General features: G+C 40.9%; 1 protein-coding gene across 1 annotated transcript in view; it reads right to left on the reverse strand.

The window, feature by feature from the left end:
* CERS3 (ceramide synthase 3) overlaps positions 1 to 16,564 on the reverse strand; it is a 96,684-nt gene that overhangs the window by 29,224 nt on the left and 50,896 nt on the right. Inside the window, exon 9 of the mRNA XM_024732070.1 lies at positions 12,522 to 12,675. Within this exon, the coding sequence (XP_024587838.1) occupies positions 12,522 to 12,675 (154 nt within the window). The remainder of the gene's footprint in view (positions 1 to 12,521; positions 12,676 to 16,564) is intronic.

Consider the following 16,564-nt stretch of genomic DNA (forward strand, 5'->3'; position numbering starts at 1 on the left):
GGGCTCCCCTGGTGGCACAGTGGTTGAGAGTCTGCCTGCCGATGCAGGGGGCACATGTTCGTGCCCTGGTCCAGGAAGATCCCACATGCCGCGGAGCGGCTGGGCCCGTGAGCCACGGCCGCTGAGCCTGCGCGTCCAGAGCCTGTGCTCCGCCACAGGAGAGGCCACAACAACAACAAAAAAAAGCACACCAAGACATGTCATAATCACTGAAATTAGTATTAAAGAGAAAAGCAGCCAGAAGAAGACACATTATTTAGAGTAACAAAAAAAATAAGATAGCAACATCTCACCATAAAGTATGTAAGCCAGAAGACAATGCAGGAGCATCTCCAAAGTAGTGAAAGAAAAGGGAAAAAAGAAAAAGAAAAGGAAAAATTAAGGACTTTTTCAGACAAACAAAAGCTGAGATAATTAATCACAAGCAGACCTGCACTACATGAAATGAGTGTCTTCATGGGGAATAAAGAACAGAGAAAAAGATGATACCAGACGGATACTTACATTTACACAAAGGAATGAAGAGAGCCAGAAATGATATACATGTAGGGAAATATAAAAGACATTAAATTTTTTTTAATTTTTAAAATAATTAATTGTTTAAAGCAAAAAAGCAATATAATATGTAATTTATAATTAATATTTATATATATTTATTTATTTTTTGCAGTACGCAGGCCTCCCACTGTTGTGGCCTCTCCCGTTGCGGGGCACAGGCTCCAGACGCACGGGCTCAGCGGCCATGGCTCACGGGCCCAGCCGCTCCGCGGCATGTGGGATCTTCCCGGACTGGGGCACTCCCCTGCATCGGCAGGTGGACTCTCAACCACTGCGCCACCAGGGAAGCCCTATATTTATATTTTTATATAAACATTATATATTATTATATATAATTAAATGCATGACAACAATAGCACAAAGGACAGGAGTAAGTAAATAAATAGGGCAATGAAAGCCTTTAAACTTCTATAAACAATACTGTTTCTGTGCTTGAGGAAGAAAACATGATTTATTTTACAAAAAGGGGAAAAGGATATATGTGCATATAGGTGGTGATTCCCAATCATGGAGATTTTTGCCTGGGAACATCTGGCAACATCTGGAGACATTTGTGGTTGTCATACTGTAGGTGAGAGTGCTACTAGCATCTGCTGAGTAGAGGCCAGGGATTCTGCTAAACAACCTATAGTGCACAGGACACCCCCTACAACAAATAATTATCTGGCCCAGGATGTCTCTAGTGCCACTCACTGCTGAGAAGCCCTGAGCCAGAGACAGACCTGCTGATTTCAAGGATGCCTCTGGAACACATATCCCTCATGGCGAAGAGAGGCAGTCAGCACTGCTGGGACCTGTGGAGCCAGACTGGGAGCCAGGAGGGCCGCCTTCTCCACTGGTGATGAGAGCAAGCACATGGGGCATCTGTTTCCCAACAGCTTTCTGAAACCTCTTGGAAAGGCCTGGTCTGACCCCAAACCTCTTCATAGGGCAGTGACCACCTCCTCACCCCTTCCCACTCCAGAAACCTGCAAGTGGCAGGTTTTCTCACCAAGCACCTCAGCGAAGTGTTTCAATGCCTCAGTGGGTGGGCTAGCGTTCAGTAACCTATTTTCCACAGCTCAAAAAGGATATACAGCATGAGAGAAATGAGTGTCTTGGGAGTGAGCGGGGAACAGGAAAGTACAACTGGGATTGAGACTGACTCGGAGACCATGGAATGTTTGGTTCCATGATTATGACACTACCACATACTTCACACCTCACAGTTTAGAGAGTAATTTCATTTACATCATAGCATTTTATCCTTGCCACAACCCTGTAAGGAAGGTAAGGCAGTTATCAACTTGAATTACAGAACAGAGGGTGGAGACTCAAATCAAGATGGCAGAGTAGAAGGACACAGAACTTGTCTCCCCCCATGAACACATTGAAAATATACCTATATGTGGAAAAATTCTCACTGAAAACTAACTGAAAACTGGCAGAAAGACTCCTGTACAACCAAGGCTGTAAGAAAGATACATGCGAAATCAGGCAGGAAGGAAAAAGAAGCAATTGGGTCGGTACCTGTGCCCCTGGGAGGGGACTCAGAGAAAAGGAAGATGACATGGGTGGAGATCCTCCCTGGGGAGTGAGCAGTTTGAGCCACATATTGGCCGCCTCAGCTCTGGGGTCCAACAAAGGGAAGATAAGACCCCATGGCTAGTTGGAGGGCTGGTGGTACTAACATAAGGGCTGAGGGAAGCCTGGACTCTGCTCAAGAGGAGTGTGGGAATGCTTGCTTGCTCCCAAAGCAGGGCAGAAAGGGTGGATTGAGACCACGTGGCTGGCTGACTGGTCTCCCGTGACCACCTCAGTGCGCACCCCAGCCTGAGCTGATCCAACACCCCAGCACTGTTTGCCTTGCATTGTAACTCCACATGGGAACATAGGCAGCCACAACCAAGGAAAAAGCTCAGCTGTGAGATGCTGCGGCAGCTCAAACCCTAAGCAGCACCTGAGCAGGAAGCAGGCAGCCATTCCTGACAATTGCAGAGACAGTGCATCAGAGGCAGATTATATCTCTGTTGGCAGCCAGACTGCCACAGCCCCTGCCCTGTCCCTCGCTGAATACCCACACCAGCCCATCTTGCTCCAGCACTGCTTCCCACTGGGGCTGAGTATGCCAGTGCTGGGAGGGGTGTAGAGCACACAGTTAAAAAGAGCTGTGCCAGCTCCACCTGACCCTCAGGGTTTCTGCTCCAGAAACTTGGGACATGACCCCACCCCCAATAGGGGTGTGACATCCACTGAGCAGAGGGGAAGCCCTACCTCACACCTGGCTTTGGTCCTAGCCCTTCCTTCTCCAGGCCCACCTCCTACCAAGGTGATAGCTGCCAGTACACCCTGAGGAAAGACATGACTTGTGTTCATGCCAGATCCAACTCTCCCACCAAAGCCACTGGGCACATGCAGACTATATAAGGATGCTCTCACATAAGGAGATCCCTTCAAGACCACAGTAGGTAACTATTTCACCTAATTTCATAGAGAGAGGAAGATAAGCAAAATAAGACAGAGGAATTTGTCTCAATTGAAAGAGCAAGGAAAACCCCTGAAAAAAACAACACTAATGAAACAGAAATAAACAATTTACTAGATAAAGAATTAAAAGCATTAGTAATAAGAATGCTAACTGAATCAGGGAAAAGAACGAATGAACACAGTGAAAAAATTTAACAAGGAACTAGAAAGTATAAAAAATAACCAGTCAGGGCTTCCCTGGTGGTGCAGTGGTTAAGAATCCGCCTGCCAATGCAGGGGACATGGGTTTGAGCCCTGGTCCAGGAAGATCCCAAATGCCACAGAGCAACTAAGCCTGTGCACCACAACTACTGAGCCTGTGCTCTAGAGCCCGCGAGCCACAACTACTGAGCCTGCGTGCTGCAACTACTGAAGGCCGCATGCCTACAGCCTGTGCTCCACAACAAGAGAGGCCACCACAATGAGAAGCCCACACACCACAACAAAGAGTAGCCCCTGATCGCCGTAACTAGAGAAAGCCTGCACACAGCAATGAAGACCCAGTGCAGCCAAAAATAAATAAAAATAAATAAATAAATAAATTTATATATAAAAAAATAACCAGTCAGAACTGAAGAATACAATAACTGAAGTAAAAAACACACTAAAAGGAATGAACATCAGACTAGATACAGAAGAACACATAAGTTATCTAGAAGATAGAAAAATGGAAATCACACAATCAAAACAGCAAAAAGAAAAAAATTCTTTTTCTTAGTGGAAATAGTTTAAGGGATCTCTGGGATATCATCAAGTATCCCAGAAGGAGAAGAGAGAGAAAAAGGGGTTGAAAATGTATTTAATGGAATTATGGCTGAAAACTTCCCAAACCTGGAAGGAAACAGATATCCAGATAAAAGAGGCACAGAAGATGAACCAAATAAGATGAACCTAAACAGACCCACACCAAGGCATATCACAATTACAATGGCAAAAGTTAGAGATGAAGCAAGAATTCTAAAGGCAACAAGAAAAAAACAAAGAGTCATATACAAGGGAACCCCCATAAGGCTATCAGCTGATTTTTCTGCAGTGACTTAGCCAGCCAGAAGGAAGTGGCATGATGTATTTAAAGTGCTGAAAGGGAAACCTTGCAAACTAGTGTACTCTACCCAGCAAGATTATCATTTAGAATCCTAGTACAATGTTTGTGGGATTGTAAATTGGTGCAGCCACTATGGAAGACAGTATGGAGGTTCCTCAAAAACACTGAAAATACAACTACCATAAGACCCAGCAATCCCACAGCAATTCCCATCATATATCAGAAGAAAACAAACACACTAATTTGAAAAGATACATATACCCCAATGTTCATAGCAGCATCATTTACAACAGCCAAGACATGGAAGCAACAGTAAGTGCTCATCAACAGAAGAATGGATAAAGAAGATGTGGTATATATATACAATGGAATACTACTCAGCCATTAAAAAAGAATGAAATTCTGCCATTTGCAACAACATGAATGGACCTAAAGAGTATTATGCTTAGTGAAATAAGTCAGACAAAGACACTCTATGTTATCTACATGTGGAATCTAAAAGATAAAACAAATGAATGTATATAACAAAACAGAAATGGCCTCACAGATACAGAGATCAAACTAGTGGTTACCAGTGGGGAGAAGGGAGGGGGGAGGGGCAGATAGGGGTATGGGATCAAGAGACACAAACTACTATGTAGGAAATAAATAAGCAATGAGGATATATTGTACAGCATGGGGAAATATAGCCATAAATGGAATATAATCTATAAACATATTGAATCATTATGTTGTACACTTGAAACTAGTATAATATTGTAAATCAACTATACCTCAATTAAAAAACAAAGAAAGAAAGAAAGTAGAGGGTGAAAAAATAAATAACTTCTCTAAGGCCTCACATCTCAGTGTTTGGGAAGCCATACCCTTTGATCCTTAGTCTGCCTCCCTACAGAGGGTAAATGCAATCCTGTTTGTGGGGGCTGGCATTTGTTTTGGGGTAGGGCAGGCAGAGATCGGAGGCCATGTGGACACCATGATGCACAGCCCAGAAACCCCTTCAGGACCACAGCTCTAATTTCCCAGCTATGGGAGCTCCCAGCTGTGTCCTTCTCTGGTCTTATCCTTGGATGAAGGGAACTCCCTTGACCAGAGTTATGCCCCTTTGCACAGGGCAGCCCATGTCCAGTAACAGGCTAATGCTGGGGTACAGAGGTCTGGCCCCTTTGCTTCAACTGGGATATCTCTGAAGGGCCACTCAGCTCTAGAGTGCTCTGTAGGGTTGGCTGAGGCCTTTGTAGCAATTACATCACAGTTTAATTTCTCCCTCTGCCCAGTCCAGCTCCTTTCCCTCCCTCACAGGTGTGGAATCCCAGAGTACCCCTAAAAGCCTTCTGTGTATACACATGTGCACACACAAATACTCACAACTGATATGGGGAAGAAACAATGGCTACAGAAAGTAGACAAAGTTTGATTAGGTCTCTTCTACGCATTCACTGAGTTTTACCCTCTCCTCATTATTCATTTTCTGGACAGCCAAGATCTTGGGGTCTCAAGGAGGCTGGACTTTCTCTATACTCTTCACACCATCTCACACCCAGAGAAGTGGGTAAATTGATTGTTAGGGGTGCAGGGAGGTTGACTGGCTTCTATCAAATCATGATGTAAGTAGCCACCCGGTGTAGCTACTGGGTGGGACCAGTACTGAGTTTAGACTGTGTCCCCACTGTGGCCAGGCCTCAGCGCAGTGCTCCAGAGACTGGGTCAGAGGTCCCAACCCAGCCAACGAGTAAGAACTGCCAATCCCATTCCCTTAGAAGATCTGACCACAGTCTCCAGGTTCACACCGAAAACATTACAGAAGTATACCTACAGGCCTGAGCTGCTTCAAGCAACATTGTGGAAATGACAGGTCTCAGGGCAGGCCTGCAGAACGTGCTTCAGAGCCACAGGAAGAGGGTACGTGCCCAGTGCTGCTCGCTTTAAGATTTCCTGAGTCTGCCGCGTGTGGCAAGGAGACACCATTTGCAGAAAAGAGCCCCACTGAGAGTCAGAGTTCCACAGATAGCATGCTTGTTATTCCCCAAAACAGAACTCAGATAAAGCCATCTGCATCATAAATCATTCAAGCGCTAAAGCCCACATGATAAATCAAAATGAAAATGTTTTAAAAAGGAACTAATTTCATCCATATCTACAAACAGAATGAGTTTTCAAGAATAGGGTTCCTTTTGTGTTACATAACGCTCCCTTCTGAGACTTCTGTAGTGGGGGGTGGGACCTTGCCCCACACAGGGAGGGGTGCAGCCACAGAAAACTGGGAGGTAGGTAAACAGGGACAGTGTTGGCCAGGGTACACTCTCCCCCCACACCTGCTCTTACCAATCTCTCTGCCCCAAGGGGCCATTAATAAAGCTTTCACATACTGGTGTGAATGCATAGATTTATTAACAAGCCATGAATTGTGCTTGTCCCCTTGTCTAGGCTGATACAGAAACAGAAACTCAAGTTCCATATACAACATCTGTGTGTGTATGTGTGTTTACGTGCATGTGCTTGTGTGTCTGTTTTTCTACTAATGAAATGAAGAATATCCATTCCTTTCAGGAATATATAAAAACCCACTGCATTTTGTGAAATTATTTTTAAAACCGTGGGTACAAGAGATGTCAGAGCTTCTTTTATCTCTTCACTTTTCACCCATAGCTCACCCTCCTTTTCAGCTTCAGCGAAATACCATCAGGGGAGCATCAGGTCAACATTTGAGACAGAGGAAAGAAAGCAGGATTTAAGTATCCATTGCTATCCTCAAAAATGCTTCATGGGACAGCTCTCACCTGAACAAGTCCCTTCCTTTTATAACAGCTTCAGTTAACCTCTTGTCCATCAAACGACCTGCATAGTCCAGTACCTCCAAGAACAGTATCTTGAAAACCATTGTTAGAAAACACATAAGACAAAAAAGTTAAGAGCACACACAAAGGGAGCCAATATGTGATAAAGTAAGTATGGAAAATCACTGTAGTATAATTACATAATTCACGGGCAATTGCAGGGAAGGGAGGTCCGCCATTTTTTTTAAACTTATTTATTTGTTTATTTTTGGCTGTGTTGGGTCCTCGTTACGTGCGGGCTTTCTCTAGTTGCGGCAAGCTGGAGCTACTCTGCATTGTGGTGCGCGGGCTTCTCATCGCCGTGGCTTCTCTTGTTGTGGAGCACGGGCTCTAGAGCGCAGGCTCAGTAGTTGTGGTGCACGGGCTTAGTTGCTCCGCGGTATGTGGGATCTTCCCGGAACAGGGCTCGAACCCGTGTCCCCTGCATTGGCAGGCAGATTCTTAACCACTGTGCCACCAGGGAAGCCCCAGATCCGCCATTTTAAAACAGACACCCAGCATCTGAAATCTTCTAGAGGGAACAGGCCCCACTCAGCTGCTGGCACCCAGCTGCTTTCCATGTCTCCAAAGGAAGAGAGGGTGGATTGAAGAAAACTGAAATAAAATCTTGTTTTATGACCATGCCAGTGTAAGAAAATGCCTACATAATGTTATCCTGGTGTGGAAAAGAGGTATTCACTGAGAAGGTTGCTGGGGGTTCCAGTCCTGATTTGCACGGCCTTACGAAGTCCCTTTCTCCCTCTGAGCCTCCATTTTCTCTTTTAGCAGGTGACCCCCTCCTTCCAGTTCTGGGCCGCTTCCATCTCCATTGTGAGTGTGAGGTTGGGTCTTCTCCCAAGCAACCACCTTGGTGCCCTGGCTGTACCTGTGGGTCTATTTTGGAGGCCTCCCAGTCGAAGGCAAAGCAACAGGAATTCCGTTGGGGGCATATGGAGCTAGGAAGAGGCCAGTTTACTTGTAGGGCTTGGCTCTTACTCATGATACTTTTTTTTCCCTTTCTTTATTATCTTAGAACCATTCATATGGTTGCCTAGTCTACTTTGGCTCCTTTAAACAACTCTACACTTCAGGTTTATTAAAAAAAAAAAACACACAAAATAGGTTTATGACTGATTTAAGCCAGGAAATCCCCTAATGGGAATATCCTTAATGAGATTTTCTAAAGAGAACCCTCTATGAAGAGCTGGAATTAATTGATTATTTGTAAGGTAACCAAGCAAAGTTTATGATAAGATCATGAAGTTTGTGGGAACGGAGCATAAGCCACACTAAACATACACACACACACACACACACACATACACACAGAAGCACACTATTCCTGGGGAGGCAGAGAGCACAGAATTAGCCTGAGGAATCCCCAGTCCTGTGTGACCTCGGGTAAGGCACGTCCCTTCCTCACTCAGCTCTCTCTTCCTCCATACAAGAGAGACTACCATCTACATGAACATGAGTGGTAAGCCACAGTAGCAAGGCCGTGAGGAGGGTCCTGGTGTCCTGGTAGACATTTAGTGGTCTCTTCTAGCTCTAAAATCCTATGGGATTCTCTATTTTGTGGCTGGGCTGAACATGTAGTATAGAATATTCAAACTTGAAATCCTTTGAGCCCAGCAACTTTGCAAAGTTATTTTTGTTATCAAATTTTATAAATTCCACTGTTGTTTCTTGAATAGATTGTTAATCTAGTTAATCTATATAAATATCCAGAAATATGGAAATATAAACCAATAGCATTTTTCTAACACTCTCAGTAGTCAGCCTTTGTGGTATTTTTATAATGTCTTGATCAGCAAATGGCAGTTTTTACATCCACTATTGCCTACTAACAAAAGAGACTTGAAGTCTTCTTGGAAGTTACAGATTTTGTATTTCTTCCCTAATATGCTGATATCTGAGAGAATGTGTCAAAAAGTGCCATCTAGAATGTGAGTCATGAAAGTCAATTGGCAGAAGACAGCTTAGGAAACTGTCATTAGAGCCACTGGTGGAAAGTCTAGGACTGACCCCTGACATCAGCTGCAGCCTTATTTAAGCAAATGGAAGAGAGAGCTTGAGTGAGAGCAAACTGTCAGGCCACTTGGAATTCACAAGGTCTCTGCCCAAGGAACCCATGTATATTGTAACAGTGACAGTGATGACAGCAGCTAATGTGTATCATGTGCACACTGGATGCCAGATGCTGTTCTAAGGGCTTTCTCCTGTAAGGGAGGCACTAATATCATCAGCCCCATGTTACAGGTGAGGAAGCTGAGGCAATAAATAGAAATAATATGCCCAAGATCACACAGCCATAAATGGGAGAGCTAAGATTTGAATCTACACAGAGCCTGTAGTCTTAGCTATTACCCTAAATGTTTCACTAGGAAGTAAAAATTATTAAAAATAAAAAATTACATTACAAAACTGTTTTTATGCTTTTAAAAAGTTCAAAAATAACTTGAAGGATCTGTGTTTTAATCTACTATCTTGATTACTCCATTTGTTTCTGTTCTCACTATTTTTTACTCCATACAAATATTTAAAATTAATTTTCTGGTTATTAATTTTCTTCCCTGAATAATTAGAAAAGGTGAAGTATTACAAGTTAAGAGACTCAGGCTTTGCCATGCGATTACTGTGTGAATTTGGTTGAGGCCTCAGTTTCCTCATGTTTATTAGAGGGTTCCTTTCTTTAACTGAAACAGTTCAGCATGTGTAAATGTCATTCTGTGAACTTAAGAGACACTGCCTGTAGAGAGCAGATGGCTGGGGCCAGTGGCCAAGGGGCTGGCTTCTCCAGCCTGGGTGTAAGGGCTGCAGGCTACAGCTCCACCTCCACGTCTTGGCAATGAACCAGCCTAAGATGTCACAGAAACATGCTCAAGCTGGCCAGCACTCAGTATGATATTTAGAAAGAAGAAAATAAAAGCTTAAGGATGATCAAGTTCTCTTAAGTAACATTAAACAAAAGCATGCTATGCTTCTTCTAATTTCCTCTGAAAGCACTTCTCATGTTTGCGAAGAGAATGACAGGTTGAATATGTCAGCCCGTCATACTTCCGGATGTGATGTGTAGGCTGGTAGTTCATCACAAAATCATCCACTTTATAGGAACCAGTTAGGTTTCAGTGCCAACTCTTGTTCTCAAACAGCAAGATGACTGCCAACTATGGTGTGTATATGTTAGTGGCCTGAAATTACAGTGATATTGTTATTTTAAGGTAGAAATCGTAGAAGGTCCTCACTCATCATATGTATGCAACGATATTATTGTTTAGGGAAAATAAGATGTGAATACTTCAAAAAATCACTGTTTTTAAGAATAATCACTTTTGTCTTTTCAGTCTACCATGCAAATTCATAGAGACCATAAACAGATTAATAAATTATTTTGTAACTTGCCATCCAAATTATTTATTCATTTACATATTCAAAATTACTTATTAGGGCCCTGCCAGATATAAAGAACTTGAAAAGACAAATTCTCAATTGCTGTTATAGGATTAAAAAAAATTTTTTTTGGAGGCCTACAAACCTCTGCAATTCCATTTTTTAAATATCAAGAATTAGTCACCTTTGTAACAATTGTGGTGTGTATGAAATGCTAAATATTTATTAAATAGAATTGAAAACTGACTTGTTAGTTGTTCCTCTAAAAATTTCAACTCCTGCCTCTGTCCCTCTCCTCCCCTTTGCAATGCAACTATGCCTTCAAACAGCATTCTTTAAAAGTCGGCTTTATGGCTTTGGAGGAAGAAGCTGATTTCACAGCCAGATTTGCCACTACTGTGGAAAACAGAGTGCACATGCAAGCCAGCTGAAGTCATGCGGACTGCAAGGATTAGGGCTGCGGGGGCCTCCACTGCTGCTGTCAAATTGCAATTGGAAACAGCTTTTCCAAAGTACAGCATGAGAAATCAGGAATTCCTGTCCACAGCTCCCCAACCCACTGGGTTTTTATCAGGCTTCGTACAACCCATTAGAGATCAGAAATATGAAAATCATGATGAAACCAAACAAGGGTATTTTCTGGTTTCCAAGTTTTGTTCTGCCTGGATCCCTTCCAAGCCTGTAATTACTGTCACTCACCAGTTAATAAGGGAACCATTTCTGCCTAGGGACAGGAGCTCCAGGAAGGCTGGACCCAAAGGTCAGGCAGGCTCAGTTCAGTGACCTGCCTTCTGTCCAACCCCTGGATGTGCAAATTGTCTAACTGCTCAAATTCTTAAGTTTATCTCAGTTACTTGAACTGTATCTGTCACTTAGGGATAAAATAACTTTTGCAGAGATCATAGAAAAACTATTTAGAACATTAATAAACTAGAACCATTCAATGAAATTTTTTTTTTTTTTTGGGGGCACTCCAGCTTTAAAGGAAAGAATCTACTCTCAGGAAAACAAGCTCAAGTCAGTAATTTAGTTTAAAAAAGTAAAATAACTTTCAGGATTTGGCTTGAGATTAATGCAGATGTAGCCCAATTTCCTATACCTCTGTCTAGATTTAGAAGATCTAGAGGTCAATTATGGCCACATCCACTTCATTTGTCAGCTCTTCAATGATCTTTGAGACACAATTGCTAAAGTAGGAAAATGAATTAATCAGAGAGTTGATCAAAAAATGAGCTTATCTGGTAAATTACCAGCATACCTGTTACATATGAGTCACTCACTCTGGTCACGATACAATGCTGTGTTATACATGGATTAGGTAACACCCAAAACTGAGCCAGCTGTAACTTTTTACCTTGAAAGATTCTTAATTAAAATTCCCTTGGATATATGATTTCCAGGCAAGGAAGGAGCTGTGATTTGATTTTTTTTTTTTAACATGCCTTAAAGACTCCAGTCAAATTCCATCTATTCAGTGAAACTTTCCCTGGTTCCCTAATTTCTCTTTTGTCTTTCTCAGCAAGTTTCTGGGACCTCTCTTCAGCACCGGACATTCTGTACAATATATATAAGTTGCTAACAGGTGAATATTCCCCGACTATATGCTGGGCTGTTTCCCCAAAGGCAGTGATTATGTCTTACTCATTTCTGAAGCCCTCTCCTCCCCTGTTCTGAAATTAAAAACTAGAATTCAAAACAGAAAAGCCCCTTCTTTTGTCTAAAATGTATTATTAATTTCTTAGGGAAGAAGATGTTTTCAGAAAAAAGTATAGGCAAATGATGGACAAAGTTTCAGAGAGGAAGAGAAAGCTCAGGGGGAGAGCGTTATGTGCAAACTGGATGTTCAGCAAAGGTAAACAAACCAAGGATCTGAAACAGTACCCAACCAACACCATAAAGCTTGCCCCAAACTGGAGCAAATTTAGACTTATTAGGACATTCTTTAAGAAGCAGCATTCAATTTTTGGGCAGAAATTTTTAAAAAAGACCCTTGTCCTCTAATAAAAGCAATTTCTTAAGAACACCTTAGAAATCTACTTAATGAAAAATCTATAGTTTGGAGAAATTTTTATCAAGACGGATCAAATCAAGAAAAAAAAATTCTGGTTAACTATAAATTAAGTAGAATGTTCCACCAGCTGGGCCTCACCTTCAATCTGGCAATGAAATCTATTTGTTAAGAGCAATGAGACTTGAACAGCCCTTACCTTTGTGAATATACATCTTTTGAGCATCTTCAGGATGAAGTAACCCCAGTAAAGATTAAGAATTTGCAGGACCATGAGCTGTAGGTTGAGGAAGATGCATGAAAAGAAAGGCTCAAGGTACTGCAGAGGCAGAATCAGCGTGAAATACAAAATCCTGAAAAACCAAACAGATGAGAGTATTTCATTACAGTCAAAGTACTTGTGAATTTTCAGTGAGAAAACAAATACTTTATCTCTCAAGGCATACAACACTTATTTCATTCCTAATGATGTCCAGGAAAGTCTCAAGAGAAAACAATATGATAATATTACCTTATATATCATTATTGGCAAGCCACAAAAAAATACAGTCTACCTCCTGGGAGAAAAGTTAAAGCAAATGGAATTTTTATTGCCATGCTGCCTACACTCCAATGTTTCTCTACCTCGGTTTCCTCTCTGCAAAGAGATGAGTGTACACTAACCCCACTCACCTTCTCAGGATTGGATAACACGAGATAATGAATGTATATATGGGGTTATTATTGCCTTTTGACACAATCTCATTTATTTGGCATCAAAAGTGAATGAGGGAAAAAAAAAGTGAGTGAGGAATTCTACAAGAGTAAATTTTGTGGATAAAAGAGACTTTTTAAGGAAGCAAAAGTTCTGTTATTACTTCTACTTCCACTTTCTAAAGTGAATTGCATACTTTATTAATTTCATAAACAGACTCCTGGACACAATTTGAACTGCCCTCAATGACCAGAATGCACACTGTCTTCAGATACAATTGCAGTATGAAGGCTATCTGTTGTCTTCCCAAACTGCATACACTGCTAGGATTTTAGAGTTCCTGGATAGGTTTGTTTGTAAACAAACAATTATAAAAATTTATAAAAATATATTTATTCATATAAAATTGGAAAAATAAGAAAGTTGCCCATAAAATCATGATTTTAAACAAATAATACTGTAATTTTTGTGTGTTATCTTCTATTTTTTCCTACATATATTTATTTAAATTTTATTTTTAAATTAACATATAGTAAAATTGACTATTTTGGGGTGTGCAGTTCTATGAATTATAATATGTGCATAGATTTGTGTAACTACCACCACAATATGGAGACAGAGCAGTTCCATCATCCCCCAAACACCAGTGCTGTCCCTTTGTAGTCACATCCCCAGGCCTAACACTCGGCAACCCCTTACCTATTCTCCATCCCTTTAATTTCGTCTTGTCAAGAAGGCCATACAAATGGAATCATACAGTGTGTCAGCTTTTGAGATTGCCTTCTTTCACTCAGCATAGAGCCTTTGAGATTCATGCAAGTTGTGGGTATCAACAGCACGCTCCTTTTTTTTTTATTACTGAGTTGCATTCCGTTGTGTGGATGTACCCATTACAGAACATTTGTATTATTTCCAGTTTTTGACAATTATGGACAGAACTTCTATAAATATTTATGTACAGGTTTTTGTGTGCACATAAGTTTTCATTTCTCAGGGGTAAATACATAGGGTTGGGATTGCTGGGTATCACACTGAAACTATATGTTTAACTTTATAAGAAACTGAAAAGCTGTTTCCCAGAGTGGCTGTTTTGCATCCCTACCAGCAATGTCCAAGAGCTCCAGTTGCTGCTCATCTTGAGCAGCACTTGCTATTGTCCTGTAGAGACTTTGCCACTGTAGTAAAAGTAGCACACGTGGGATCTTATGTTCAATTCCATTTAACTTTAAATCAAAAACATTTTACCTGAAAAACTTGGTGTATATTGTCTTTCCCAAATCAGAGTTTATTTCTTTAGATGTGTATATTCCTAAAGGTGAGAATACTATTCCAAGGCATACATTAAAAGTATAGAAGTTCAAGGTTATATTAAAAGCTATTAAGACTTTACCAGATTATTTTCCAAAATTATAACAATTTAGAAGGTGACCAGCAATTTATGAAAGAAGAGTTTTATTGAACCCCCCTAACCAGTATTAAGTGGGTTTAAACTTTGCTAATTTAAAAAATAAAACAATTCTTTTAACATCTTTATTGGAGTATAATTGCTTTACAATATTGTGTTAGTTTCTGATGTATAACAACGTGAATCAGCTGTATGTATACATATATCCCCATATCCCCTCCCTCTTGAGCCTCCCTCCCACCCTCCCTATCCCACCCCTCTAGGTGGTCACAAAGCACTGAGCTGACCTCCCTGTGCTATGCAGCTGCTTCTCACTAGCTATCCACTTTACGCTTGGTAGTATATATATGTCAGTGCTACTCTCTCACTTCATCCCAGCTTACCCTTCCCCCTCCCTGTGTCCTCAAGTCTATTCTCTACATTTGCGTCTTTATTCCTATCCTGCCCCTAGGCTCATCAGAACCATTTTTTTTTAGATTCTATATATATGTGTTAGCTTACAGTATTTGTTTTTCTCTTTCTGACTTACTTCACTCTGTATGACAGACTGTAAGTCCATCCACCTCCCTACAAATAACTCAATTTCATTTCTTGTATATATGTGCCACATCTTCTTTATCCATTCATCTGTTGATGGACACTTAGGTTGCTTCCATGTCCTGGCTATTGCAAAGTGCTGCAATGAACATTGTGTTACAGGTCTCTTTTTGAATTATGGTTTTCTCAGGGTATACGCCCAGTAGTGGGATTGCTAAGTCATATGGTAGTTCTATTTTTAGTTTCTTAAGGAACCTCCATACTGTTCTCCATAGTGGCTGTATCAGTTTACATTCCTACCAACAGTGCAAGAGGGTTCCCTTTTCTCTACATCCTCTCCAGCATTTATTGTTTGTAGATTTTTTGATAATGGCCATTCTGACTGGTGTGAAGTGATACCTCACTGTAGGTTTGATTTGCATTTCTCTACTAATTAGTGAGGCTGGGCATCCTTTCATGTGCTTTTTGCCATCTTATATCTTCTTTGGAGAAATGTCTGTTTAGGTATTCTATTTTTGGATTGGGTTGTTTGTTTTTTAATATTGAGCTGCATGAGCTGCTTGTAAATTTTGGAGATTAACCTTTTGTCAGTTGCTTCATTTGCAAATATTTTCTCTCATTCTGAGGGTTGCCTTTTGTCTTATTTATGGTTTCCTTTGTTGTGCAAAAGATTTTAAGTTTCATTAGGTCCCATTTGTTTACTTTTGTTTTTATTTCCATTTCTCTAGGAGGTGGGTCAAAAAAGATCTTCCTGTGAATTATGTCATAGAGTGTTCTGCCTATGTTTTCCTCTAAGAGTTTTATAGTGTCTGGTCTTACATTTAGGTCCTTGCTGAGTAATCTTGGTTGTAGGTTTTTCCCTTTCAACACTTTAAAAATGTCCTGCCACTCCCTTCTGGCTTGCAGAGTTTCTGCTGAAAGATCAGCTGTTAACCTTATGGGGATTCCCTTATATGTTATTTTTTGCTTTTCCCTTGCTGCTTTTAATATGTTTTCTTTGTATTTAATTTTTGATAGTTTGATTAGTATGTGTCTTGGTATGTTTCTCCTTGCATTCATCCTGTATGGGGCTCTCTGTGCTTCCTGCACTTGACTATTTCCTTTCCCATGTTAGGGAAGTTTTCAACTATAATCTCTTCAAATATTTTCTCAGACCCTTTCTTTTTCTCTTCTTATTCTGGGACCCCTATAATTCAAATGTTGGTATGTTTAATGTTGTCCCAGAGGTATCTGAGACTGTCCTTAATTCTTTTCATTCTTTTTTCTTTACTCTGCTCTGCAGCAGTTATTTCCACTATTTTATCTTCCAGGTCACTTATCCATTCTTCTGCTTCATTTATTCTGCTATTGATTCCTTCTAGAGAATTTTTAATTTCATTTATTGTTTTGTTCATCATTATCTGTTTGCTCTTTAGCTCTTCTAGGTCCTTTTTAAATGTTTCTTGTATTTTCTCCATTCTATTTCCAAGATTTTGTATCATCTTTACTATCATTATTCTGAATTCTTTTTCAGGTAGACTGTCTATTTCCTCTTCATTTGTTTGGTCTGGTGGGTTTCTTGCTCCTTAAGCTGCTGCATATTTCTGTGTCTTCTCATTTTGTTTAA

Source organism: Neophocaena asiaeorientalis, unplaced genomic scaffold (genome assembly GCF_003031525.2).
Source record: "Neophocaena asiaeorientalis asiaeorientalis breed wild unplaced genomic scaffold, Neophocaena_asiaeorientalis_V1.1 scaffold362, whole genome shotgun sequence".
Taxonomy (NCBI): domain Eukaryota; kingdom Metazoa; phylum Chordata; class Mammalia; order Artiodactyla; family Phocoenidae; genus Neophocaena; species Neophocaena asiaeorientalis.